At 44.9% G+C, this 27,469-nt stretch overlaps 1 protein-coding gene across 4 annotated transcripts; it reads left to right on the forward strand.

Annotated features, from left to right (window-relative positions):
* The first annotated feature begins 374 nt into the window (after positions 1–374).
* On the forward strand, positions 375–27,161 carry MTM1 (myotubularin 1). 4 transcript variants are annotated; one of them, XM_032227859.1, is made up of 16 exons: positions 387–466; positions 3,846–4,033; positions 6,453–6,543; positions 6,667–6,739; positions 7,761–7,855; positions 9,676–9,786; positions 10,132–10,233; positions 11,220–11,303; positions 13,508–13,657; positions 14,103–14,291; positions 17,761–17,946; positions 18,745–18,951; positions 19,973–20,065; positions 21,079–21,192; positions 22,621–22,797; positions 25,276–27,161. In XM_032227859.1, the coding sequence occupies exons 3-16, from the start codon at positions 6,478–6,480 to the stop codon at positions 25,456–25,458; spliced, it is 1,830 nt and encodes a 609-aa protein (XP_032083750.1). In that variant the 5' UTR covers positions 387–466; positions 3,846–4,033; positions 6,453–6,477; the 3' UTR covers positions 25,459–27,161. The 4 variants fall into 4 exon arrangements, with proteins under 4 accessions (XP_032083753.1, XP_032083749.1, XP_032083750.1 ...); XM_032227861.1 differs by having other exon boundaries at positions 6,456–6,543; XM_032227862.1 differs by lacking the exon at positions 3,846–4,033 and having other exon boundaries at positions 375–466.
* The last annotated feature ends 308 nt before the right edge of the window (positions 27,162–27,469 follow it).

The following is a 27,469-nucleotide window of genomic DNA, read 5'->3' on the forward strand; positions in this document are numbered from 1 at the left end:
CAATGCAGAATCCCAGGCGCACGTGTGCATAGGGGAGCGTGTGTTGGGGGGGGGGGGGGCTTCTGCGGGACCCAAACCGGGACAGCGATGACTGAACGGGGTCTCCTTAGATGCAATGCACCCTCTGCAGAGAAACCCACCGGATCCGCGGGCCCAGGAGGTCACCTCCCGCCGCCGATCCCGCGGGAGAGCCTCGCATCCTTCTCCCGAGAGAAGGCGTCACGGTCAGGGGAAACTACAGTTCCCGGCGCTCCCCGCGCGAGGGCGCCCCGAGCAGGAGAAGGACTTCATTTCCCGGCGTGCCCCGCGCGCGCACACGGCTCTTGCCCGTTCGCTGGCTGGGCTGTGCGGCGGCGGCGGCGGCTTCCGGTCCAGCCCGCCGTCACGTGACATCGGCCCGCGTCGGCGGGGAAAAGGGGGGGGGGCTTTTCTGCGAGGCTGAGGCGGCCGCCGGCGGAGCAGCTGGGTGAGGGGGCGCCCCGGGGGGGACGGGGGGGAGGGGGACGCCGGGTGGGGTGGGGGGATTTGGGGGTTGAGGGGGGGGAGTCCTCGCTAGGAGGCCGCGGCAGAGGCTCCCCGCAAGGGGAAAGGCAGCCTCTCCTGGGGGGGGGGCGGAGGGGGGGTCGTCTGAGGCGCTGGCTGGGCAATGGGGGGGCAGGAGGGGGGCTCGCAAGAAACGGGGGAGGGGCTCTTCTGCTTCGTTTCATAATGTATAATGTGTTTATATGCACGTTAGACACCCACCCAGACACGTATCTATGTAGACACCCACACAAGACACGTGAATCTCTGGCAACAGATGAAGAGAGTTGGAAGGGACTTTATTGGGGGGGGGGACATTGATTTTACACCTGTGTTGGAAAAACTACCATTTATCTATATAATATCTATATCTATTTATATAATATATCTACAATATCTATCACCTATCATCCATCCATCCATCTCTATCTATCTCTATAATATCTATCTAATATCTATCTATATAATATATCTCTATAATATCTAATATCTATCTATATAATATATCTATAATAAATATCTCTATAATATCTCTAATATATATCTATAATATCTATATAATATCTCTATAACATCTAATATCTATCTATATAATATCTCTATAATAAATATCTATAATATCTAATATCTATCTATATAATATATCTCCATAATATCTATCTATATAATATCTCTATAATATCTAATATCTATCTATATAATCTCTATGATATCTATCTAATATCTATCTAATATCTATCTATAATATATCTCTATAATATCTATCTAATATCTATCTATAATATATCTCTAATATCTATCTATATAATATCTCTATAATATCTAATATCTATCTATATAATCTCTATGATATCTATCTAATATCTATCTAATATCTATCTATAATATATCTCTATAATATCTATCTAATATCTATCTATAATATATCTCTAATATCTATCTATATAATATCTATAATATCTAATATCTATCTATATAATCTCTATAATATCTATCTAATATCTATCTAATATCTATCTAATATCTATCTAATATCTATCTAATATCTATCTATATAATATATCTCTATAATAAATATCTCTATAATATCTCTATATCTATCTGTATGTATCTAATATCAGTTTGCTGTCATCCATCCATTCATCTCTATATCTATATAATATATCTCTATAATAAATATCTCTATATAATATCTATCTGTATGTATTTAATATCTATTAGCTGTCATCCACCCATCCATCTCTATCTATCTATCTCCTATCTCTCATCCACCTCCCCTTCCTCCCCCTTCCTTATCTATCTTATTTATCGATCTCTATCTGTCCCATCTATACAGCCACAGGTCTTCCAAGGGTGAGTCTGGGCAGGGTACAAGCAAACAGAACAACTAAAAATAAAACTTGGGAAAACCATGGAAACATCAACACAGCTAATCCCGTGGGAGAGTCCCATACCATAAAGCCATGTCATGCTTTGCAGATCCCCCCCCCCCCCCGAGGCTCCTAGTCCAGTAAAGGCTGGGCTACCTTACCCGGGACCAGCCCCTCCCTCATGCCCTCCCCCAGCAGGCTCTGCTTCTTTCCTTGGCTCTCATTTCTCTCCTTGTGGGTAACCTTAATCCGCATTTCTCCATCTCAGAGCACACAAGAGTTGCTTCACGTGTTCCTTTTTCTCTAATGGAGTAAAGGTGCTCAGTTGGGCAGAATAACAGAGTTGGAAGGGACCTTGGAGGTCTTCCATTCCACCCCTCTGCCCAGGCAGGAGACCCTATACCATTTTAGACAAATAGTTGTCCAATCTCTTCTCAAAATCCTCCAGGGTTGGAGCCGCCACAACTTCTAGAGGCAAGTTGTTGCGATCTGATTTGTAAATAGCCACCGTGAACTTTGTAACCATTGGGCTGGATCCAGGCAATGTTTCTTTGACATGACTGGATCTCCTCCTATCGACTCGTCGGGATCCACCCCATATGTAGAATTTCTTCTCTGCTCTCTGGTTCGGTTGGGTTTGGGGGCTTGCCTCCCTGTGATAAGAGAATTTTGACTTTTGCAGGTTGTTTTTCTTGTCTATTTTCATTAGTCTTGGAGAGGGTATTGATTGCATCCATATGCCTTTGTTTCTTCCTCCTCACTCCTTCTGTCCGAAGACGTCTTCGTGGTCATGTGGCCGGCATGACTCTACGGCGAGGGCGCATGGAACGCTGTTCCCTTCCCACCAAAGCTGGTCCCTATTTTTCTATTTGCATTTTTAACCTGCTTTTGAACTGCTAGGTTGGCAGAAGCTGGGGCAAGTCACGGGAGCTCACTCCATTATGTGGCGCTAGGGATTCAAACTGCCGACCTTTCTGAGCAACAAGCTCAGCATCTTAGCCACTGAGCCACCGTGTGTCTGTGTGTGCATTTTTTGTTTAACCTCCATAAGTGCTTAGTGAACAGTGTATTACCTGGGTCAATATTTTTTGCATACAGTTCTGATAGTGATATTATCGTTTAAATATACATCATCATACTTTTTCAACTAACATTTGGGTATACCTAGTAATTATATGTTATTATATTTCAGTATACATAATACTATTTCCTGAGTTTCTACTTTCTAATTCTTTTTCCTAACACTTATTAAAATAACCACCATGCTAAAAAGAATTCTATGCCTATCCATCATCTCTCGCCCTTTTTAGAATTTCAACTCTTATTGACTTTGGTGAATCTGTCCTACTTCTCCTCTGGTATTTGATAACTTCTTTTGTCATGTTTATTTAATCGAAATATTTCCACTGCCACAGCATCTGTCCCTTGCTGTTGAATCTCTAGAACACCCATCCTCAGTTTCCCCCCCTCCTTTTTAAAAAATCTCTTTATTCTCTTTTCTCTTTTGAATTTTTAAAAAGAATTCTATTTGTTCTGGGTTAGGAATTATTGCTATCTCTTCCATCTCTGTGCCTAAATAGGTATGTTTTTCCACGGCTTGGAAATTTCTGCGACTTTCCCCTTCTCCCCACCCCACAAAGGAGGGGGAAGATGACCGGAAAACTTGAATGGCCTTGACCCACAGTGTGGGTGTGTTGGATCATTCTGCACATTTGGGCTCCCTTGGGGAAATGATGGAGAGCAGCACTGTGAGATTGTGTTCCTGAGTGATTCAGCACACTGGAAATGAAGCTGTGTGGAGGGAGTGAACGCCTGTTCTTACGGATGCTGCGGTGTTAAAATGATGCACAGTGTTCTTGGTTTGTTTGCTTTCTTGTGTATTTATAATGAAATCAGTGTAGAATTAATCTAGAATTGATTTTAGAATTAATACATCCTATTATATTCCTGTAGCATTTATATTCTCTCGGAAATTCTGCAACCAAGGAGATATCCAGATCTAGATTCCAAGTGTGTGTGTGCGTGTGTGTGTCCGTCCGTCCTCATGCAGGGCCATCTTTCCAAGTAGTTGTTACAGTGACACTGTAGTCTGCACAACTGCAAGCCAAGCCAAAGCGAGTTATTACTTCGACTTTTTCAGAGTAAGTTTACTAAGACATAATTATTGTTATGCAGGCTGGTATCGTAACTTCAGTTCCTTCTGTTTTTACTCCACAATGTTTTGTTTCTTGGGGGGAGGTAACTTGATATCCTCAAGGAAAAAACATGGCATGGAGAAAAACATAGCTGTGTTTTAAGCAACTGGCGGAGACTGTAGGAAGGGACAAGCCCTCCCTCGGAGTTGCTAAAATGCTATTTTGAGGAGGCCCAAAAGGCTCACTCACTTATTTTATTTATTGGCAGTTTTGGAGCCGCAATTCTCAAAATCAGAAAAGGGATTTGCTAATTTGTTATTTACTTTTCAGCTTCTGCTGGAATGGTTTTGAGCGCTGGCTTTTTTAGGACTGCCCTGGGCAGAAAAGTCCTGTTTTGTTTTAAACAGTGGGTCTCAGTGAAAACTACACACCCACCCACAGACACACACTTCTTCGTTTTCTCTTCGAAAGAGAACATTTTCTGGGCGTGTAAAGGTTTTCCTTCCCCTTTTAATCGGACAGTCTTTAATCAGTGCCATTTCTCTTGCAGCCCAAATGCTCGGATTCCCGGAAAGCAAGACCACTGTGGGCTTGAGCCTTGCTTTTTAGCCACTGAAGTCAGGAGCTCCTGCAAAATTTGTGTGGGAAAAGCATGCAGTAACAACACCCTTTTGCGACTCCATTTATTTAATTTGACATGGCTGTAGTATCCTCGTGGCTTCCAGACAAGGCGGCCTGCAGCCGTTTAGCCTCCTTACTATAATTAACTTGGAGTCACTGCTGATCTCAGTCCACATACGCTTAATATAGGCTGCAATTATAGACAAATCTTCGAACCCAGCATTTGTTTCTCTGCAGCCAGAAACCTCTTAGAAGGGGACTTTGCGTCTACAAATAGGGATATAGGTAGTCTTTGAGTTTACAATGGAGCCCAACATTTCTGTTATTAAGTGAGTTTTGCCCCATTTTATGACCTTGATTGCCATAGTGGCTAAGTGAATCATTGCATTTGGATTGGAATTGGATTGGAAAGTTTATTTATAGGCCGCCCTTTTCCCTGGGGGGACTCAGGGCGGCTTACAACTCATAGGGAAAGGGGATACAAACAATAACACATAAGCACAATACATAATTAAAAAGAACACAACATTCATACCATTCGGGTGGGGATGGATTACAATCTTTAGCCCCAGGCCTGACGGGATAGCCAGGTCTTAAGGGCTTTGCGGAAGGTCTGGAGGGTGGTGAGGGTACGAATCTCCACGGGGAGATCGTTCCAAAGGGTCGGAGCTACAACCGAGAAGGCTCTCCTCCATTTAAATTAATAACCTTATGTTATGGTCCGCCAGCAGAGCTCCTGGTTGACCATCCCAGGGAGGATTGTCGTACTCATCCTAGAAAGATGGGCCAGCACTCAGGTGAAGATCTGGCCAAGAGGGTCTCGTTGTACACAATTTTTTACTTATTTTTTGCCACCTGCGTGATGGGCTGGCTGCTTTGTATTCTAGAACATTTTGACAGCATCCTCATTTTTTTCCTTTCTTTCCCTGAATTAATGCACTGCCTTATGTTTGCAATGCTTGCAACTCCCTTTTCAGACTCCACAAGTTCCTTCTGCGTCCATTTGGGATCATTACCGTGTCCTACACGATGTGTTAACGCTAAGAGGTTTTTTTTCCACCCCGGGCATATTCTGTTGCTCAGCTGCTGTCGGGCATCGAATACAATGCAGAGAGTTCTCTACTTACGACTGACTGGGCCTTTGTAGGCAGGGAGAGAAATGACCCTTCGCTCAAGCCATCAGCCATAACCGGCATCGCATTTGCACAGCTCAGCATCCCAATTCAGTCCTGTAGTTTCTATTTCTCCCCACCTCCTCTTTTTTCCCCCCAGGGAGCACTGAATAAAACCAGAGGAACCGCTTCCTTTCAGAAATGGTGGGAGCTCCATCACTGGAGGTTTTTAAGAAGAGCCTCTGGTCTGAGATAGTATAAGTTCTCCTGATTGAGCAGGGGGCTGAAGACCCCCAAGGTCCCTTCCAGTTCTATTCTATTTTACTTTGCGGAAATAATTTGGTTCTGACAACAGATTTCTTTCTGGTATCTTTACACCAGTGTAAAATTTCTGTATTTTTTAACCCTCTTTCTCCTAATAGCAACTTGCTGACCTTACATTTTGTGTTTTTTTTTTGCACTGGCCTGAGTAACATCATTATTGCAACTAAAAGTTTAGTTTTCCCAGTAACTTTTAGCAGCAGAAAGATGTGTAATATATTTAGGAGATAAAGTGGCAACTTTTTTTTGTGAGCCCTCCACCCGCCTAGAAAATATTGCAAAAGGAAATCCCTATATAAAATTGCTGGTGTGTGAAGTCCAACGAAAACTGAACATCTCTTTCTCTCTCTCTCTCTCTCTCTCTCTCTCAGCAGTTCTTCCCCGCCATTCTCCAGCATGGCCTCCTCTTCCTCAACGCCTCGATGCAACTCAAACTCCTTGGAGAACGCCTCCATTAAAAAAGTGAGTGTCTTCCCCGGGCTTCTTTTAAGTCAGATATTTAATCATGAAATGCTGTCTTTGGTTTACACCTTCGGGATCTTTCCCACAGGACAAAAGGCTGATCTTGTCATTTCTCCCTCTTAGCCCGCGAAAGATGGAACCAACTGGGAACACAATGAAGAAATTCCTCGTCTGCCAGGGGAAACGAGAGTTACAGGTAAACACAGGTCCCAGAGTGCCTACAGGTGGTTCTCAATTTACAACCATTCATTGAACGTCTGTTCTTATCACAGCAATGAGCTGAGCAGGAGTCACTTAACAACCTTGTGCATTGCTTAACAACTGGGCCATTTTGCTTAACAACCCAAACAATAAGGTCATAAGAATGGGCTCGACTTACTTAACAGCTGCCTTGATCAGCAGCGGAAATTCTGGTCGTAAGTCGAGGGCTACTTGTAAATCAGTTGCTCCCAAACCCGTCCCTTGTTCAGAAAGAATGAAGCTGTCCAAGGATAACATGCTTGAATATTACAGCATTCGGGCCTCTCTCAGAAATAAGAATACAGTTAGATTCAGCCTTTGTGGTGTTTCTGGAGCATCCGCAGAGTCAATCTGGGTTGAAAGGGATCCGTTTCAAAACTGGCTCACCTGGTCGATTCTTAATCAAGAATCGAAAGGTAATCAAAAGGAGGTGATGCTTTTCTCAGACTCACACAAAATCCCATTCATTTGACCAGGGATACAGAAATAACTAAACGTATGTCTTCTCCATACAATTACAAGAGATAATTTTACAGCTTTTACTTTCGTTTTAACCGCCACAGCAGCATTTGAGCATTTCCATCCATTGTCTGCTAATAAGCAGCACAGGTTCTCCTGCTTGAGCAAGGGGCTGGACTAGAAGACCTCCAAGGTCCCTTCCAGCTCATTCATTCATTCATTCATTCAAATACTTTCTAGAGATCCGTAAATTTTTAGAATTTGACAGTAAATTCGGAATGTTCTACCCTACTTGAATAACAATGAGAAATTTGGTGGTACTGTTCTAAAAATGTTTGCATGCCTGCCTTTCCAACTGTAAAAAGGTTATCTGAGCTATACACCATTGCACAACACAACATCCTCCATTCATAATCGTTCATATCACTTCCCCATTAATCTCTGCCTTAGTTTCTTTCTTTATCTGGAGTTGTGGTCTTCCTTACCTTTTAAATACGGGGGTTCTCTTTTTTCCACAGACAAGGAGGTCATTTACATGTGTCCTTTCAATGGCCCTGTGAAAGGGAGGGTCTACATCACAAACTACAGGATCTACTTGAGAAGCATGGAATCGGTAAGCAAACTCTACGGTCTGTTGTGGTGTTTGGAATCAACTGCTTGGATAACTTCTCTGTGTCAGGATTCCAAATAGCATCCAAAAGTAAATCCGAGTCCGAAGCAAAGGATTCCTCAAAGTTCCAATTGATTAAGAGAGCCACATTGGCACCTCTGGGAAAACCTGAATCTGAAGGCTTCCCAGTTTCCCCCACCCAGTTGAAGGTTCAAGATCTTGCCCCCACATCCACCAGTCCATCCCATGGCCCAATCTCCCACTGCCACGCTGGCAGTTCCACCCATCCAATTCCGGTCAGGTGCAGAGACAAAGGATGATCTTGGATTTCTAGAAAGGATTTTGTTATGGCTACATATCACCCAACTCCATATAAAGAAGAGGGAGCTTCTCCAAAGCACCTGAGAACAGGACAAGAAGCAACAGATGGAAACTAATCAAGGAGAGAAGCAAACTAGAACTAAGGAGAAATTTCCTGGCAGTTAGAACAATTAACCAGTGGAACAACTTGCCACTTGAAATTGAGGGTGCTTCAACGCTGGAGGTTTTTAAGATTGGGCAGCCAATTGTCTGAAATTGCAAAGTCTCCTGCTTAAGCAGAGGGTTGGACTAGAAGACCTCCAAGGTCCCTTCCAACTCGGTTGTTTTGTTATTCTGTCCCCCTCCAGTGATCTGAACGGAGTACGAGTTAATGGCTTGTTTTCTTCTTTTCCGAATGGAAAACGAGGCTCTCTTAAGACACGGAGCAGATGCTTTTAGGCTGAATTCTTCCTTTCAGTCCAGGGTTTTAGGCTTTGCGTTTCGACTTGCCCACAAGTGCATCGGGATTCCAGGAGAGATTAAGGGCTCTGGAGGGCAGCCTTTTAGCCTGATGCTATCTCCCAAGCGCTGAGTCACCTGTGGCTGTGCAGTTTCCTACCAGAAGAAAGAAGGGAATAGTCTCAATTTATTGCCCGGCCCAAGGGACACTCATTCACCCTCTTTTTTTCTTTCTTGGCTTCTGAAAGCTGTACAGCTCGACTTACAACCGTAATTGAGCACACCGGTCAGTTGTTCCGATCATTAAGCAGGCCATCACGCGACCCTGCCCAATTTTAAGGTGCTTTTTTGCAGTGATCGTAAAGGAATCTCTGCGGTCATTAAGTAAACACCACAGTTGTTATGCGAACCAATTCACCAAGGCTTTTTTTTTTGGCCAGGAAGTGCCAATTTCTAGCAAAAATCGTAAATCACGTCCCTCAGGGGTCCCCAAACTTGGCAACTTTAAGACTTGTGGACTTCAACTCCCAGAGCTGAATATACATGGTTGCCAAGCACCCTACATGATATCATGGGACTGCCAGATTGACAGTTGTCAGAATTTTGGATCGGGGTTGTAAGTAGCCCTGGGAAGCTCCGTTGTAACTTCCAACAGTCCCCAATTAGTCCTTAGTCAAGAACTTCCTCCGTTTCCCTTCTTCTATTCTCCTTTGATGACAAGAGTGCTGGGCCGAGATACAGGGCAGCATTTAAATGTTTTAAAGCTCAGGTCTCTTGAAATATCCTGGGATTTTTATCCTTGCAGCAGGTAGCAATTAGGTAAATGTTTATTAAATGCTTTGTGTTGATGGTTATTTTATACTTATGCTTCTTGCCTCATTGGCCCATTATGGCTGTTTTGTTTTTGTTTTTCTTAATCCGACAGCGTCCATCCCATTAAATTGATAATCTTTGTTAGCTTTCAAGATAAGAGAGTCTTTTATGACAAACACAGGTACGGAAGTGCAGTCTGTTAGGAATCCATTGCTTTAATGTGAACTTTGCCTTTTTTTTCGCCTGCTCAGGATCCGACAGTGGTGTTAGATGTGCCTTTGGGGGTTATTGCAAGGATTGAGAAAATGGGGGGCGCTTCAAGCCGAGGAGAGAATTCGTACGGATTAGACATTACTTGTAAGGTAAGACTGATGCCCTTCCTGTCGCCAGTGTGGAATTTTGTTCAGAAAAAACATTCACATTGGCCCAGAGAGAAATATCTGCCTCTACCTAGGATCGAACTCACAGCTCCTGATTGTGAGGCAAGAACTCCACCTCTAGGCCACCACAACACTTTTAAAAAGAGAATTAAATGGTGGGACCAAAGTCTGAGGTTAGACGAGTAGATCAAACGGAAAAAGGGCTACGTTGCCCATTTCTGACATAAAACCTTACCTTTCCGTTTGGAAAACTGCTAGAACAAGTTATCTAACATTAATCCTTGGCATTCTTTAGTTTTTTAATGCGTGGTTTGCTTTAAATTGTAGGATATGAGGAATTTACGCTTCGCTTTGAAACAAGAAGGTCACAGTAGAAGAGACATATTTGAGCTCCTGACAAAATACGCTTTTCCACAGTCGCATAACTTGGTAAGATCTTCTGAGTTTCTTTGGCAGTTGTTGTGGGTTTCTTTTTTTGCCTACAGCATATAAAAAGCAAATTTGGGAACCGGTTGTTTCACACTTTAACTTTGCTGCCTGCTGTGTGGACAACTAAAAACATTTAGAAATGGCAAAGATACTTTTGACAGATAAAGGGAATATGGTATTTTTCCCGGATTCATTAGGGTGCCTACTAGTTCAAAGTTAATGGTTGAGTCCAGGCCTATTACTGGGGGGGGGGGGGGGTGTGACTTCTCTTCATAAAGGATGTAATGTGTTTTACATTTTGGCTTCTGTCAATGTTTTGGGGTGTTCTGTTGTGGCCCGCCAGTGGCCAGCAGAGCTGGCAGCAGATTCAGACAGTGAGGAGGTTGGGGAGGAAGAAGGGCCAGTGCTGGAGTCTGGGGAAGGCTCGGATGAGGCCTCTGCGTGGGAGGCAGAGAGGGGCCCAGGGCCGTCTGACAGTTATCAGCTGCCTTCGGAGTCAGACATCAGTGGGGCAGAAGAACAGATGGAGCCTGTTCCCAGTGTGCGCATGCACAGAGTTGCTAGACGAAGGGAACAGCTAAAGAACAGAGAGAGTCAGGCCACAGGTGGACGGTGAATGGCCCCTCCCAGAGGAAATAAAAGAGGAGCGAAAGGGGAGTGGAGTTTGCAGGAGACCATTAATTCGCTTAATTATTTCGTGACTCTCTGAGACTCCTTGCCAAGTTCTGCAGATATGGGCCTGGCACCTCTCCAAGTTAGATAAGGTCTGTGACTGCAAATCCTCCCTCGAAAGACTTTGCTGGATGTGAATGAGCAGAATTCTCTCTAAATTAATAAAAGGAGGTTTTGTCAGGAGAAGGAGTTTGCTTCATGTTCTTGGGAAGCCAAGCATCTTCTTCACCAGCCCAGGCAAAGAGTTTGGCACCTTGAATCTCTTTTCTTCTTTTGGCGGTTCCACTTCCTGATTTTTCTTGTTATCCTCTCAGCCTTTCTTTGCTTTTCTGAACGAAGAGAAGTTTGTGGAAAGCGGCTGGCTGGTTTATAATCCTATGGTTGAATACAGAAGACAAGTAAGTTCGTTTTTTCTCTTCTCCTTTGCATTCCTCCACTCTTGTTTTTCAGGTTTGCTGTATATAGTTTTCTTTCTGTTCTGTGGACAAATTGAACCGGATGAACAGAAAATAGGAAGCGCACTAATTTTTGTTTTTAAGACATGAGCTAGGTGTTGTAGCCCGCCAGCAGCCAGCTGAGCTGGCAGCAGATTCAGAGGTTGGGGAGGAACATGGGCCAGTCCTGGAGTCCGGGGAAGGCTCTGATGAGGGCTCTGTGTCGGAGGCAGAGAGGGGGCCAGGGCTGTATACCAGTTATCAGCTGCCTTCGGAGTCAGACATCAGTGGGGCAGAAAAGCAGCTGAAGCCTGTTCCCAGTGTGCGCATAGGAAGGGAACAGTTAAGGAACAAGGGCCGACTCATGAATGGCCCCTCCCAGAGGAAATAAAAGAGGAGCGAAAGGGGAGTGGAGTTTGCAGGAGTTCACTTCATTAGTTCGTGACTCTCTGAGACTCCTTCCCACATTTTGCAGATGTCGGCCTGGCAGCTCTCCAAGCCAGAGAAGGTCTGTGACTGTAAATCCTCCCTTGAAAGGCTTTGCTGGCTGCGAATGGGCAGAATTCAGTCAATTAATAAAAGGGACAAGGAGTTTGCTTCAGGTTCTCTGGAAGCCTCGGTCAGAACCCTAGGCTAGTGAACTTAGAGGGATAAATGACCTGGAACGGATTTTTATAAAATAAAGTACTGATGTTCTGTATTACATTGTACTTTTTTAAAAAACCTTTTATTGTGTTTTAGTGAATAAAGAATTTGATTTAGGCTTGAAGAAAAACCAAGAATTCAGATCGGCGGATCTGCTGGATTATTTGTTCATTAAATTTATATTCTGCCAATCTCACTCTGCCAAGCAATTCTTAACTTATAAAGAGATGGGTGTCACTCCTTTTATTCATCCCGTTTGGTGGGAAGGAGAAACTTAAGAACATAAGTTTGCCTAGAGACCTATAAGGTCATCTTGTCTCGTGCAATTCGCTTTACTGTCTGAGCACGGAAGCTTCTTCAATGTCGTTTATTCTTAAATGTGTAATAAATATTTAAATCACAAAAGGAGGATATTGGCCTGCCAGATGTTGCTGAGCTATAATTCCCGCCAGCATAATGGATGGTGAGGGAGCCTGGGAGTTGCAGGCTGGCGTAGGAGAAACTTTGAGTTCCTTTAAACTGGAAGCTGGCAGACCTTCCCTGAAACACAAATGGGCTCATCGATTGGCCAACGAAGGGGGGTCCAAAGGGAGGAGAAACGCTGGAACCTTCTTAAAACTTATGCAAATGACAGTGAATTCGGCAGCTCTCTCCTATTCAGAACATCTGGAACTACACATGTAGTAGAGTCAATATGGCATCTCTAATAAAAGTAGCTAAGACACTGAGCTTGTCAATCAGACGTTCAGCAGTTTAGCAGTTCGAATCCCTAGTGCTGTTTAACAGAGTGAGCTCCCGTGACTTGCCCCAGGTTCTGCCAACCTAGCAGTTCAAACGCAGGTAAAAAATGCAAGTAGAAAAATAGGAACCACCTTTGGTGGGAAGGGAACAGCGTTCCGTGCGCCTTCGGTGTTGAGTCCTGCCAGCCACATGCCCACGTCTTCGGACAGCGCTGGCTCTTCGGCTTTGAAATGGAGATGACGAGCACCGCCCCCTAGAGTCAGGAACAACTGGCACATACGTGCGAGGGGAACTTATACCTTTAACCAAATGGAACTTTGAGGAACCTCAACCCTCAGAGTCTTCTTTCGCTGGGAGTGTCACTTGGAACCTGACACGAGGTGCTTCCCCTTAGTTACTTCCCATGGCTATTGTTAGCTTTCTTTTCGGCAAGTCTTAAAAAAATATTTTTCCCCTGTAGAAGAATGCAATTCATTCCCCCCCCCCCCCCCCCCCGGCAAAGAATGAACGTCAGACACTCCTGTGTATATTCCAGTCCTTCTAATAAGCAAAACATCCTTGTGTTGGGCTCATAATAACAAAATAAAAAGAGAGAGGAAAAAAGCTCACTGGCATTTTTGTCTCAAACCTTCCATGTGGTTTCTCCGGCTCCCCAACCGTAGAGATACTCAGTGGATAGATTGGTGGCCTGTTGCCACCCTGTGGCCATAATAACGCACAAATCGTTCCTCTGCTTAATTGCCATCTTGTTCAGGCAACGACCGTCTCCCTTCTCTCAAAAGGGTTTGCCCAACCTCCAGTGGAGGGTAACCTTCCTCAACGAGCACTATGCCCTCTGCGACACGTACCCATCCCTCCTGGTGGTGCCCTATCACGCCACAGACGAAGATCTCAAGAAGGTCTCTGCTTTCCGATCCCGGTGCCGAATACCGGTAAGTGACTTTGGCTCTAAAAAAAATTAGTCTCGACTTAACGACCGTAATTCGGCCCAAAATATATGGTGTGGTTTTTTTTATTTAGAATAGAAATAGAATAGAAAAGGAATAGAAAAGGAATAGAAATAGAATAGAAAGGAAATAGAATAGAAAAGAAATGGAATAGAAAAGAAATAAAACAGAAAAGGAATAGAATAGAAAGGGAATAGAATAGAATAGAACAGAACAGAGTTGGAAGGGACCTTGGAGGTCTTCTAGTCCAACCCCCTGCTCAGGAAGGAAACCCGACACCACTCCAGACTGATGGGCTGGAGTCAGGAACGACTAGCACATAAGTGTGAGGGGAACCTTTACCTTTTTTATGTGAAAGAGCAATATATAGATAACTTTTTTTGAAAAAGCCTTAGAGCTCTGATGGAATATCTTCTCGTGGCTCCCTCAGGTGTTATCCTGGATCCATCCGGAGACCCAAGCGGTCATCACGCGCTCCAGCCAGCCCCTGGTGGGCATGGGGGGCAAAAGGAACAAAGACGACGAAAGATACCTGGAAGTCATACGGGAAACCAACGGCCAGCTGTCCAAACTGACCATCTTCGACGCCAGGCCCAACGTCAATGCTGTGGCTAACAAGGTACCCAGCCTCCCTCTTCACCCGCCTGCCCAGGGACGTCGCTTAAGTGAGGTTTTACTCCTCCGGAGACTGCCAGCCACGCTGAGTCAAAGCCTCTGCTGGCTCAGCGTTCTGAAAAATTGTCCTTTTTAAATACATCCAGAGATTCCCAGATTTGGAAAGCACTAACTGAAGGAATGGCTAAGCCTTCAAAATGCTTTCTGGACGTTTGACAGATAGTTGAGCGTTCGCGGTTAACCCAGTTGCTATCGTGTCGACACAGCTACACAATCCGCTGGGCTGTGGGAAGAACGGGACTTCCTGCTAACGAGATTTAAAGTGCATTCGTCAAAGGATGAGCTATGAGGCGTATTATTTTCTTCCCCTAGAGTTGAAATGGCTCCACCTTGTTTACACTCACAGTAAATTCCAAGTGACTAAACTTTCAATAAATTCACTGGGAAAAAATCATCCTCCGATTAATTAGCCAGCGCGGCTCCCTCCCCATTGCTAAATGCTGGCTTTATAAAAAAAAAAAAAACTTTGCAGCTTCACGGAGGATAAAAACAGTGATCATATTCATTCTGTAAAGAGGTAGACTTTTGAAGCAAACCTGTTTCTGCCCATTCGCAAGGAATAGGAGAAAATTTGACTTAAAGAGTCTATTCAGGTGTGCATATGTGCTCCATGTGCATTGTTTAATGCAGTGTTTCTCAACCTTGGCAACTTGAAGATGTCCGGACTTCAACTCCCAGAATTCCCCAGCCAGCGAATGCTGGCTGGGGAATTCTGGGAGTTGAAGTCCGGATATCTTCAAGTTGCCAAGGTTGAGAAACACTGGTTTAATGTATCCAAGACAGCCTAGAAAACACACCTCTTTATATAAGCTTTCTTTCTTTTCTTTTTCTTTCTTTCAAAAGTCATCTTAACCCTCAAAGCTCAATGCTTGTAAGCTAAAATGCAAGGGGGGGGGGACGGGGACGACACAGATTACTATTTTTTTCCAGTTGTTTATGAAAAGTCTAGTGGCTGCATTCCTTCCCTCCTCCTCATTCCCTTCGCTTTGTTGTTTCTCGGCCACACCCGAGGATTACTCAGCCCCTTCTATAGCTAAAATTAACTCTCTCACTTTACTCCAGAGAGGCTGCGAATATCGGCTTCTGGGCCACATGTGTCAGGGTCCCAAGTGACACCCCCAACGAACGAAGACTCCGAGGCTCGAGTTTCCTCATTTTATTACAGGCGTCATATTGGCACATCTGGGAAAGCCCGAATCCGAAAGCTTCCAGGTTTTCCCCACCCAAAAGAAAGCCCAGCACCCACGTGCCCATCCCATGGCCTGATCAGGCACCGTTCCAACCGGAGATGCCGTCCAGTCACACCCCTCCAGGTGCAGGGCAAGACGTCCTTGACTCTCTGAGAAAGGAACGCTATTTTGACTATATCTCTCTCCCATACTCCATATTATCCCCCCTCCCAGTTTCCCACAGCAATAAATGTGGCTGGCCCGAAGGCCCAGTGCAAAAGAATGTGGCTTCCAGGCCTGACAAGATGTTCTGCATTCTGTGGAGAGACAGAAGCTTTCACTCTCACCTAATTTTGTTTCTTTATTTGATTTTTTTAAAATCCCATCTTTATGACTTTGTAGGTAAGGCAAACGTACCTAATATGCTTTCCTCCTCCTCTTTATTTCCCCCACAACAATCACCCCGTGAGGTGGATGGGCTGAGAGAGAGGGACTGGCCCAAAGTTCTAAAATAACTTGGCTGATCGAAGTTTTACTTGGAAAATAACCGCTTGGTGCTTTTGGGGATTTCATACAGAGGTGTATTTCCTGTTTTGTGTTCTCCAGCCCCATGGGACAATTTTAGCAGCTAGATTGGCGACGAGGGTTAAGAAAACTCTTTATTTTTTTTTTGTTCATGTCACTTACTTAATGCGTTAGGTCTATTTGGCAAAGAAAAATAACCATATTGACATTCAAACTTAAAAAAATATTTTGATTAGGGGAGCCTGGCTCCCTAAGTGGGATTCAGGGAGCCTGAGGCTGGGATTAAATCCATACTCGCTGGAGAAATGATCATGTTTCACCGCACACATTGCTCTGTTCGAAAGTCACTTTTTGTCAGGTAGAAGGAAATGGCTTTTCAACAACTTCCTCTTTGGGGAGTTTTTGAATAGGGTGTTTAGATGCCTTTTAAGTGTCATATAGAATCCCTGAAATGGGTGGCCTACAAATAGCTACGAAGAGTCCTCACAATTGGGACCAGAATTTCTGTTGCTAAACAAGGTGATTATTAAATGAAATCCACCTGATTTTATGATCTTTTTTTTGTCCTAGTTAATAAGTAAATCTCAGCTGTTGTTAAGTGGATCACGCTGTCATTAAGCAAATTCAGCTTCCCCGTTGACTTTGCTCCTCAGAAGCCAGCTGGGAAGATCACAAATAGCGACCGTTTAACCCCAAGATGCCGTAATCGTCATAAATGCACGCAGGTTGACAAGCACCCACATTCTGATGGCAGGACTAGTGGCGATGCAGCCACAGTCATAAGTGCAAGGACCAGTCACAAGCTCCCCTTTTTTCCGGTGCTGCTGCAACTTCGGTCACTAAACGTATGGTTGTAAGCCAAGGACTTCCTGTATGAAAACACCAGGCCCCTATTAATATAAATCAGTTTCCATACGGATTGATCCATTGGGGCCCTCAAAGATGATACTTACATCCGACTCGGAACCGAATGGTGATTCCCCCCCCACCCCCCTTGTGCTTGGAAGGTGATTTTACATAACTCCTCGGTGTTGGTGCAAACCCATCAGTTGTGTTGGGAATACCCACATTTCCTTGAAAATAAGACCCCACTGGGAAATAAGCCCCAGCGTGGATTTTCAGGGTGCTCGTAATATGAGCTCTACCCCCAAAATAAGTCCGAGATAAGAGCGTCAGCCAGACGGACACATTTTAGTACCGTGTTTCCCCGCAAATAAGTCTTTATGTCAGGGTTCCAAGTAATCCACCCACAGCAAACAGAACTGTGAGGCAGGTAGATTCCTCCAAGAACAGTTTTGTTGAAGATATCATATTGGCACAGACTGGTGAAAACCGACTCTGAAGGTTCCCACGGTATCCACCTAATTAAAAGTCAAAGCCGCCCCCCCCCCCCGCCTTTTCCCCAGTCAGTCAGTCACATGGTTCCATCAAGGTGCGGTCTGGTTGCTTGGCAACTTCACTCCTCCTCTCTTCAGCTACCTATGGGAATGTCCTTGGTTCCCAGAAGAAGCTATATTTGTTTTGGCTAACTCTATTCCCTCCCCCCCTCCTCTGATGCCTCCCAAATGGCCTCAGTCAGGCCACCTTCAGAGTTGACACCTAATGAGTCTTTCGGAGCAAAAATTAATACAAGTCTTATTTTCGGGGAAATGCGAGCATGTGATGGCGGCGGTGGTCGTGCGAAGGAAATGAAACACTCCTTTCCTCTTTGATCCCAAGGCCACCGGTGGTGGATACGAAAATGAAGACGCGTATCCGGAGGCCGAACTGCTTTTCCTGGATATCCACAACATTCACGTCATGCGGGAATCGTTGAAAAAGCTGAAAGACATCGTCTACCCTCACGTGGAAGAATCTCATTGGCTGTCAAGCTTGGAGTCCACACACTGGCTGGAACATATCAAGGTACAGAGCGGAGGGTGGCTGGGTTGACCACCACAGCCGGACACCATGTGGACAGGGGTCCGAGCTCTTGCATTAAAAGAGAAGAGGGGGGGACAGTTGTTGTGGGGGCCCCCAGCGGCCACCGGAGCTGGCAGCAGAGTCGGACAGTGAGGAGGTTGGGGAGGAACATGGGCCAGTCCTGGAGTCTGGGGGAGGCTCGGACAAAGGCTCTGTATCAGAGGCAGAGAGCGGGCCAAGGCAGTCTGGTAGTTATGTGCTGCCTCCGGAGTCTGACATCAGTGGGGCAGAAGAACAGTGGGAGCCTGTTCCCAGTGTGCGCATGCGCAGAGCTGCCAGAAGGCAAGGACAATTAAGAGAAGAGGGTGTTGACCTGGGAGAAAGGCTTGGAGATGATTGGCTCCTCCCATAAGACATAAAAAAGGAGCAAAGGAGCTTTTGCAGGAAGGAATTCGTTCATCTGGTCGGTTCAACCTTGGAAATGTTCTGTTTGACTGTGCCAAGTTTGGCCTTGCTCTGCCTTTGGCAATGAGGTCTCTGGCAGCGTTCCAAGGGAGGGAAGGTGGGTGTTTTTCGACATTCCCCCGAAAGACTGTGGCAACTCAAGCAGGCGTCTGTCGGAACCTTCACGGAGAGTTTGTGCAGCCTTGCGGACTGTGAATGACCATCATTCACGGCTGTATAAATAAAAGGAGGTTTTGGGGACTAAGATGGTGATTTATGCTTTCTTGGGAAGCCTCGGTCAGAACAACAGTCTTATCCTCACCCCGTCTCAAGTCCTGTTTTCTGCTTCCTTGCCAGCTGGTTTTAACTGGAGCCATCCAAGTCGCTGACAAAGTGTCTTCCGGGAAGAGTTCGGTCTTGGTGCATTGCAGCGATGGGTGGGACCGCACCGCTCAGCTGACCTCTCTGGCCATGTTGATGTTGGACAGCTACTACCGAACCGTCATGGGTTTCGAGGTCTTGGTGGAAAAGGAGTGGATAAGCTTCGGGCATAAGTTCGCATCGGTGAGAACCGAAACGAGTCCTGGTTAAATCAGTTGTGCTTGAATCCCACAAGGCTGTTAGCAAAGTGGGCTTCATTGTGAGTGAGGCTCTTGTCTCAAACTGCTGCTTGCCAATTGCCTGATAATGTAGTTATTCAATAAACATTAATAAATTAAATAAAAAACTGTTTGAAGATAATGCAGTTATTGAGAGCAATCAACCCATGGAACAGAAGTTGCCTTCGGAAGTGGTGGGAGCTTCATCACTGGAAGCTTTCAAGAAGAGACTAGATGGCCATTACATCAGAAATGGCGTGTGGGGGTTGGACTAGATGACCTACAAGGTCCCTTCCAATTCTGTTAATGTGTTAAATGCCAACTTTGATTTGAGACCTGAAAAGCGGGGTACAGATGCAGACCGAGTCTGATGCTCCTGTGTTTGCAGTCTTTGTTTTCCAAAAGTTATTTTTCCCCCCTAAAAAAGCAACTGGACTTTGTTTTGGAAAAATGAAGTCCAGGTTGCCTTTTGAAAAAAAGCACTTTTGGGACAACCATGACCCGGATGACGGAGAATCCCCAAAGGCCTTTTATGTTTCCAAAAAGAGACACTTTATAGCGGGGTCTCCAACCTTGGCAACTTTACGACTTGTGGACTTCAGCCCCTCATGATGGCTGAGGAATTCTGGGAGTTGAAGTCCACAAGTGGCAAAATTGCCAAGGTTGGAGATCCTTGGTTTATAAAATCTTGTGACCCTTTTTCCCTCTGGTTGTCTTGTCGCCTGAAAAGATGTACGTGTGCTGTTGCCGCTTACTCTTGCCACATACTACAAACTTCCAAAAGTAACATGCACCATAAATAACTTTTTAAACCACTTTAGTTAGAATCGAATTGTTATATTTGGGGGGGGGGGGGAAAGCTCAGTCTAATGAAGCTGAGTTTCTTCTTCACTTCGTTCTGGTGGGAGAGTTTGCTCCTTCTAAAGCCAAGCTGACCCGTTTGATGACTGCTGTTCTCATTTTTTTTTCCCTTTTTTTCGCGCCAGAGAATCGGTCACGGAGACAAAAACCACGCGGACGCAGATCGGTCCCCCATCTTCCTCCAGTTCATCGACTGCGTCTGGCAAATGTCCAAGCAAGTAAGCTGCGTTGCTTAAAGAGGGTTCAAGATTTAATGGGCTTTGCTGTATCCCAAAGCTGCTCTTTTTGAGAGGCAACTGGACTTTATGGTTTTTTCTTCTGAAGGCGTTTCGCTTCTCATCCCAGAAGCTTCTTCAGCTCTGACGGGATAGAGGGGGATGGAAGGATCGACACTCCTTGCAGACAGCTGGTCATTTGCATCCTTTCAGAGGGTCATTAAGGCCACTTGGAGGTTTGTCTGGATCAAAGAGGCCATCTATGTCCAAATCGAACAGCCCCCACTCAAGAGAGGAGGAGGAACACGACATTGTCTACCTCCAGTCTACAACACGGTCCTTTCAGCAGTTCCAAGAAGGCTCCACACACCCATTGGAACCACTCAGGTGACCCTGAGGACACAGGTGAACCTCCAAGTGTCCTCAACGGCTCTCTAAAAAGGCTGCAAGTGACCAGCTGTTTGCAAGGAGTATCAATCCTTCCCCACCATCCGGTCAGAGCTGAAGAAGCTTCTTGGACGAGAAGCGAAACATCTTCAAAGAAAAACCAAGAAACCGTGACCTGGATGGCAGAGGATCTCCACAGAGATTGGTTTTGCTATAATTTCCTTGTTCATTTTAAAGTCACTCATTGTGCGTCTGCTGTCCTGGGATCCAAGCACTGTATGGGGACGCAACACCACACAGCAAGACATACAGGACTCTGCAAATGTAATTGTCCATGCCAGCCAGTCACCAACGTCTCTGATTAAAGTTTTAATTTCTAATATTCCCATAAGTATTTCTAATATTACTTTGACCAGTGTGGAGTTGTGTTATTATATAACCGTGTGACTAACTTAACAGCTACGTTTAACAACAGTGGCGAGAAAAATCATAACGTGGGGCAACCCTCACGCAGCCAATGTTTGGCTTAGCAACAGAAATCTCAGGCTCGATTGTGGTCATAACTCAAGGACTGATTGCGGTTTGTATCTTATCCTAAACTTTGCCTGTTTTTTTGTTTTTTTTACTAGTTTCCCACCGCTTTCGAATTTAACGAACAGTTTTTGATCACCATCCTGGATCATTTGTACAGTTGTCGTTTCGGTACATTTTTGTACAGCTGTGACTCCGTCAGAGAGAAAGAGGTGAGTTAATGTATTGATAGCAACAGCTCTTAGACTTACGTACCGCTTCACAGGGCTTTTACAGCCCTCTCTAAACGCTTCACAGTGTCAGGCCCCCAACTTGGGTCCTCATTTACCTACCTCGGAAGGATGGAAGTCAACCTTGAGCCAGTGAGGATTGAACTCCTGGCAGTTGGCAAAACTGGTCTGCAATGCTGCATTCTAACAGAAGGAAGGAAGGAAGGAAGGAAGGGTTGATTCACTTAATGACCATGTTTCTAATTTAACAACTGCAGCGATTTCCTGAACAACCCTGGCAAGAAAAGTTGTAAAATGGGGCAAATGCTCACCGAATAGATTTTCCCCTTGGGAAGGTTAAGAAGGTTAAGGTGATGATGATAGGATGGCATGAGAGTGAGTCAGCAGGGTTATCACTTTAAGAGGCTGCCTATATAAGAGAGGCCCTGTGAGGGCGGTTTCTCTCTCCCTGTGTGCTTCCGTGTTATAGTTGAAGATTGATTGGTTGCCTGGTATTCGCCTAGTACGTGTATGTGTGTGGGTGTGCGTGTGTATGTGTGTGTGTGGGTGTGTTGTATTTGTGCTGATAAATAAATAAAGGGAGACTAGTATAGATCTATTTCAAGCTATTTAGCTCTCATCAGCTAGCCGTACCCTTACTGGGATTAGAACCTGGGCTGTATTACATTTTAGGCAGATGTGTTAACCACTAAGCCACAAGGTTCTCCTCCTTTATCAGCTGAGCCAGGGAAATAGGTATGTATTTAGTGTCACAACTCCTGGTATGCCCAAATATGGGCTTAGTGGTTAACACATCTGCCTAAGATGTAATACAGCACAGGTTCGATTCCCAGTAAGGGTATGGCTAGCTGATGAGAGCTAAATAGCTTGAAATAGATCTATTCTAGTCCCCCTTTATTTATTTATCAGCACAAATAGAACACAAATGTAACAAAGGCAACAGTAAAAAATATTGGGTTTCTGTCTGGATGGTCTCTTGTGACGAGCCGATAGACAGAGAAAGGAAGCAGTAGACTTCCTCCCATATTTGGGCATACCAGGGGTTGTGACACTAAATGTATGTATGTATGTATGTATGTATGTATGTATGTATGTATGTATGTATGTATGTATGTATGTATTTAGTGTCACAACATATATATACCTTGTAGATAAACCACTGTTTGAAAGGCAAAACCTCTGTGAACTATATTTTGCTCCTGGGTTGTCTCAAAATTTAGTCACGCTGTGCACACACTGACGCGTACATTTTTGGGGGCTCAATTGTGATCGTAACTTAAGGACTGCCTGTATATATTTCTACGTATGGAAGACAAGCATTAAATGGACCAGGCGTGCAGGCTGGGTCCATCAGACGGTTACAGTTTTTGGCCAAGTCCGATTCTTGTGTTTTTTTCTCTTTGCTTGCAGAAACTGAGTGAGAAATCCTTGTCCCTCTGGTCCTTGATCAACAGCGCCAAGTCAAAATATACCAACCCCTTTTATACGAAAGAACTGAACCGGGCGCTTTACCCAGTCGCCAGCATGCGCCACTTGGAACTCTGGGTGAATTACTACATCCGATGGAATCCACGCATTCGGCAGCAGGTAAAGCATCTTGGCTTACTTTAGTAGCAATACAGCACTTATATACCGCTCCACAGTGCTTTACAGCCCTCCCTAAGCGGTATACAGAGTCAGCCTCTGGCCCCCACAAACAGTCTGGCTCCTCATTTTACCCACTTCGGAAGGACGGAAGGCTGAGCCAACCCTGAGCCTGGTGAGATACAAATGGTCAAATTGCAGGCAGTCAGCAGAATAGTTTGCAGTACTACATAAAACTAATAAACTATTAACCACTGCACTGCCACAGGTCAAAAAGGGACATAGTATGGATCTATCATCTTTTTTTTTTTTAATCAAACATACACTAACAAAACTGTCATAGGTCAAGTCACATGATCCATCTCTCCATTCCACTCTTCTCTATTTGGCCTGGCTGCCCAAAAGAAACACACCCCCATCCTGGTGGACGTTTCCGATTTATGACCTTTTGGGGGGGCAGGCAGTCTTTTAGTGAACATTGGTGCATTAATATCTACGGAGATCCTCTGTCACCCGGGTCACGGTTGTCCCAAAGGTGCTTTTTATTTCAAGAGGCAACTGGACTTTCTTGGTTTTTCTCTGAAGAGGTTTCGCTTCTCTTCCGAGAAGCTTCCTCAGCTTCTCTCAGAAGCTTCTTCTGCTTTTCTCACAGCTGAAGAAGCTCCTTGGGTGAGAAGCGAAGCGTCTTCAGAGAAAAAAACCAGAAAGTCCAGTTGCCTCTTGAAATAAAAAGCACCTTTGGCGCATTAAGCAAACACTGGTCGTTACTCAAACACTTGAGAATTTTTTGGGGGAAAAATTATTTATTTATTTATTATCAAAATTTATATGCCTCCCAATCCCCAAGGACTCCGGGCGGCTTACAAAAAAGAGAGGGAAAAAAAACAGTTTAAAATCACAACACCACATACATTCATTCTAATCGGGGGCTGGACCTCAACAGTGAGGTCAACAGCCCCAGGCCTGCCGGAACAGCCAGGTTTTTACAGCTTTCCTGAAGGCTATGAGAGTGGGCAAGGTCCGGATCTCCGGGGGGAGCTGGTTCCAGAGAGTCGGAGCAGCCACAGAGAAGGCTCTCCTCCGGGGGCCCCGCCAGCCGACACTGCCTGGCTGACGGCATCTGAAGGAGGCCCAATCTGTGGGATCTTACTGGCCGCTGGGAGGAATGTGGCAGTAGGCGGTCTCGAATGCCCATTTCCAGCAGAAATTTACATGGCGGCCATGTGACTACGAGGGGTCATTGGCCCGTGGGATCGGGGTCACAAGTAGCTTTTCTCCAAGGTTCCTATCGTTTCCGAACGGTTGCTGAGCAGCCCGCCATAAGGACTGCTTGTATAGCAAAAGCCAAGCTTCTTACTTGGCCGTCAAGCTCCGGGGTTCCCTGAAGGTTGCTCTTCCTTCATTTCCGTGCCTGAGATTCCTTTTTGAGAGCGGATCTGCTCGGGGGAAGAAAGGCGGCCCCTGAGTGGCCTTTCTCGCTCGCCTCGAAATTTGGCAGCCGAGCTGAGAGCCGAAGGAGAAAACAGCCGCTCGGCTCGACAAGGACCGCTTTTGAGAAGAAGCCGCCGGAACAAAGAGTCGGCTGTTGCTTTCCTGCAACGGGCTTTGCCAACAAGGCCGGCATCGGGACGGAAGGCCGGCGTCTCCTCTTGGCTTAAATGGTGGTTCTGAAGATGTTTTGCGGGACTCAAAAAGGAGTTTGAAAGGGAAGCCAAGAAATCAGCTTTTATTTGTTTATTCCGTCATGATTATGTAGGGTATATTGGAGGTGGTGGCCCTTTTGAGAGCTGTACGCAATAAAATTTCATTTTAACTTATGCTGACTAGAGGACATTCAAAGTGACAATAAAGTTATTCTTTCTTCCATATTCTCTATTCCAGTGTTTCTCAACCTTGACAACTTGAAGATGTCTGGACTTCAACTCCCAGAATTCCCCAGCCAGCGAATGCTGGCTGGGGAATTCTGGGAGTTGAAGTCCAGACATCTTCAAGTTGCCAAGGTTGAGAAACACTGCTCTATTCTACTATATACTATTTTCTCTATTCCGTTCTAGTCTATTTTCTCTCCTATTTTCTCTAGTCTACTCTATTCATTTCTATTGCTATTACTGGAGAAAACGGAGTGTGATACTTGCTTTTAAGGCCATACAAATGTTACGGGTGGCCCACAATGTTTTAACTACCAGACATTAAGCCTTTTAGGCCGGGTGAATTCTTTGCCCCCCCTGATGCGTCCTCCTCCTCCTCCTCCTCCAGGGCGGGAGGAGAAAGCCCACCCTGGATAAATTCTATAAAGGACAGGAAAGCGAAGAGGTCTAAGGAAGTCTTATATTTTAAAAAATGCAACCCATACAGTCTGATCCGTCCACAGTTCCCTCTTCCATCTCGTATGGCTCGAGTTTTGTTTGGGGGTGTGTGTGGAGGAGGGGCTTGTACATGGCCAAACTCTGCCTTTTAAGACCTCTCTCCCTCTTCCTTTAGCAGCCCAACCCAATGGAACAGCGTTACATGGAGCTCCTGGCCCTGCGGGACGATTACATGAAGCGGCTGGAAGAATTGCAAATCACCAGCAACCCCAAACTCTCCAATTCCTCCTCCTCCTCCTCTTCCTCCTCCTCCTCCTCCTCCTCCCAGATGATGTCGCATGTGCAAACTCACTTTTGAAGGAGAAAAGAGAAGCTTCAGCTGTTCTCTCCGAAGCCTCTCGTCACAAAAGCGGTGCTTTTTCCCCCGACATGCGGTGGGACAAAGAGAAGGAAAACTTACGATGCCTTATCAGAAGCTTCTTCGGGAAATGCTCGTCCCTGCGGGGAGGATCCGAACTCGGGGGAAGCTTTGAAAAAGTGGGTTTTACGTGCCTTCGGAAACCTCTTCGCCTGGGAGTGTGCTCTCCCGCCATCCTAAAGCGTTGTTTTGTTGCCGATTACCTTTGGCGCATCCAAATATATAGGCGCTTCAGTACTAATCACCGTTTTGGGGCCTAGCACGGTTTCCTTGGTCCTCCTGGACTCATCCTTCGTACCGGCTGCTGCTAAGACAAGTCTGGCCTCGAGGAACCATTTACGACACCACGTCCATCCGATGGGCCGCCATTTTTAACACCTAAGGTGACGGCATCCACAACAGCAAGCTCCCAAGAACGGGAAAACTCTCCTGAAATTGTGTGCCTGTTAAGCGATGGCCTTATTATCTACAGAGCAGATTTAACATTCGACTTTTTTTTTTTTTTGAAATGAAGGCAGGTGTGTGTTTGTGTGGTGCGTGCGGCCATGTGACTGATGTTTTGTAATGGGTTCGCCTTCCCTGAAATACATTAAAAACCATTTGCAGGACGGTTGTGCACTGAAGAAACTTAAAATCCCAAGAGTAACACAACTTGGAATCTTCCCTCCTGACGCTTTGCACTTCAATTGCTATTAGCCCCAGATGACACACAGCTAATGGCAACAGGATTGTGTGTGGGATATCCGGAGCGCGCTAAGCTGTCCGGTTGCCTACATTTAAAATTTGCAGGGCGGGGTGCTTTTTCCCCCCCTTCTTGGTCATTGTGTTGGTCTTTTGCCCAATTTTATTTTTCCTTCCCAGGAATCGTTTTAAAACGTAACTTAACGAGCACTTGTAAAATCAGCACAATTGATTTTTAATACATATTTTGCTTAGGATATAAACTTTTAAAGCTGTTTTGGTCATTTCAGAAGAAGCGAAGCATAGGATTTGCGAGGACTGTTTGTAGCTAACGTGATTTATTTTAAAAGTATTTGGAAGGGGGCGGGGTTACCGTATGTAAATTACTTTGCGTGTAAGTTTTGATCTGCAAAATATAAGGCAGAGATTATAGGATCAATGTGTAAATTGAGGATATGGAAGTCTTTTCTGTAAAGTGTAAATAATACAAGTCTAAAGGATAAAGTCAAACTCCAAAATAATTATAAATTTCTAAGTCGTAGAGGACATTGGAATATTTTAGGAATAGTATATTTTCAGTATAAGAATAAAAATGGAGCACATTAATAGAATAAAATTGTATACTAAGAAATTTGCACTATGTCTTCAGGGATAGACTAAAATACTTAGTACTTTCAAGCTAGCTAGCGCACGGATTTCCTTTTTTTCATGTCCTCTAAAATTTCATTCTTTGCTGATGCTTTCGCTCTCTTGTTGTACCTATCAGTGGGTACTCTGCTAAAGGGAAACGAGTTGGGGAAAATGAAATACACAACTTGTATCACAAGAAACTCAGATAACCCATTGTTCTATTTTAAATGCTAGAGCAGAAAACTGAAAAGCTACCTAGACTCAAAACTCGAATTGAAGGTTATATAAGACATTTCTTTTTTTCCCCCCTTTGTGCTTTGTGGTGGTAAATCCACAAGAAATGCCTGTTTCCTTTGGACTGGGGAGAATAAATTGAGACGCATTTGCCTTTGTTTGTTTTTTCAAAGTAAAACACTACAGCTGTCCATTCTTGGAGGAAGGAAGTTAACCTAAAGTGGCAATTTTAAATGCCTTTAGTCTTTTTCATTACCTGAATCCCACCCGTTTGTGTTGCCCAGCACCAAGGCATATAAGATCTCCATCCGTAGAGAAATTAATGTTGTTTTTGGGGGGTGGGGGGAGTATAACTTGGTGAAAATGCTCTCTTTTTTTTTCTAAAAAGAAAAAAAACCATGACTGG

Source organism: Thamnophis elegans, chromosome 12, assembly GCF_009769535.1.
Source record: "Thamnophis elegans isolate rThaEle1 chromosome 12, rThaEle1.pri, whole genome shotgun sequence".
NCBI lineage: Eukaryota > Metazoa > Chordata > Lepidosauria > Squamata > Colubridae > Thamnophis > Thamnophis elegans.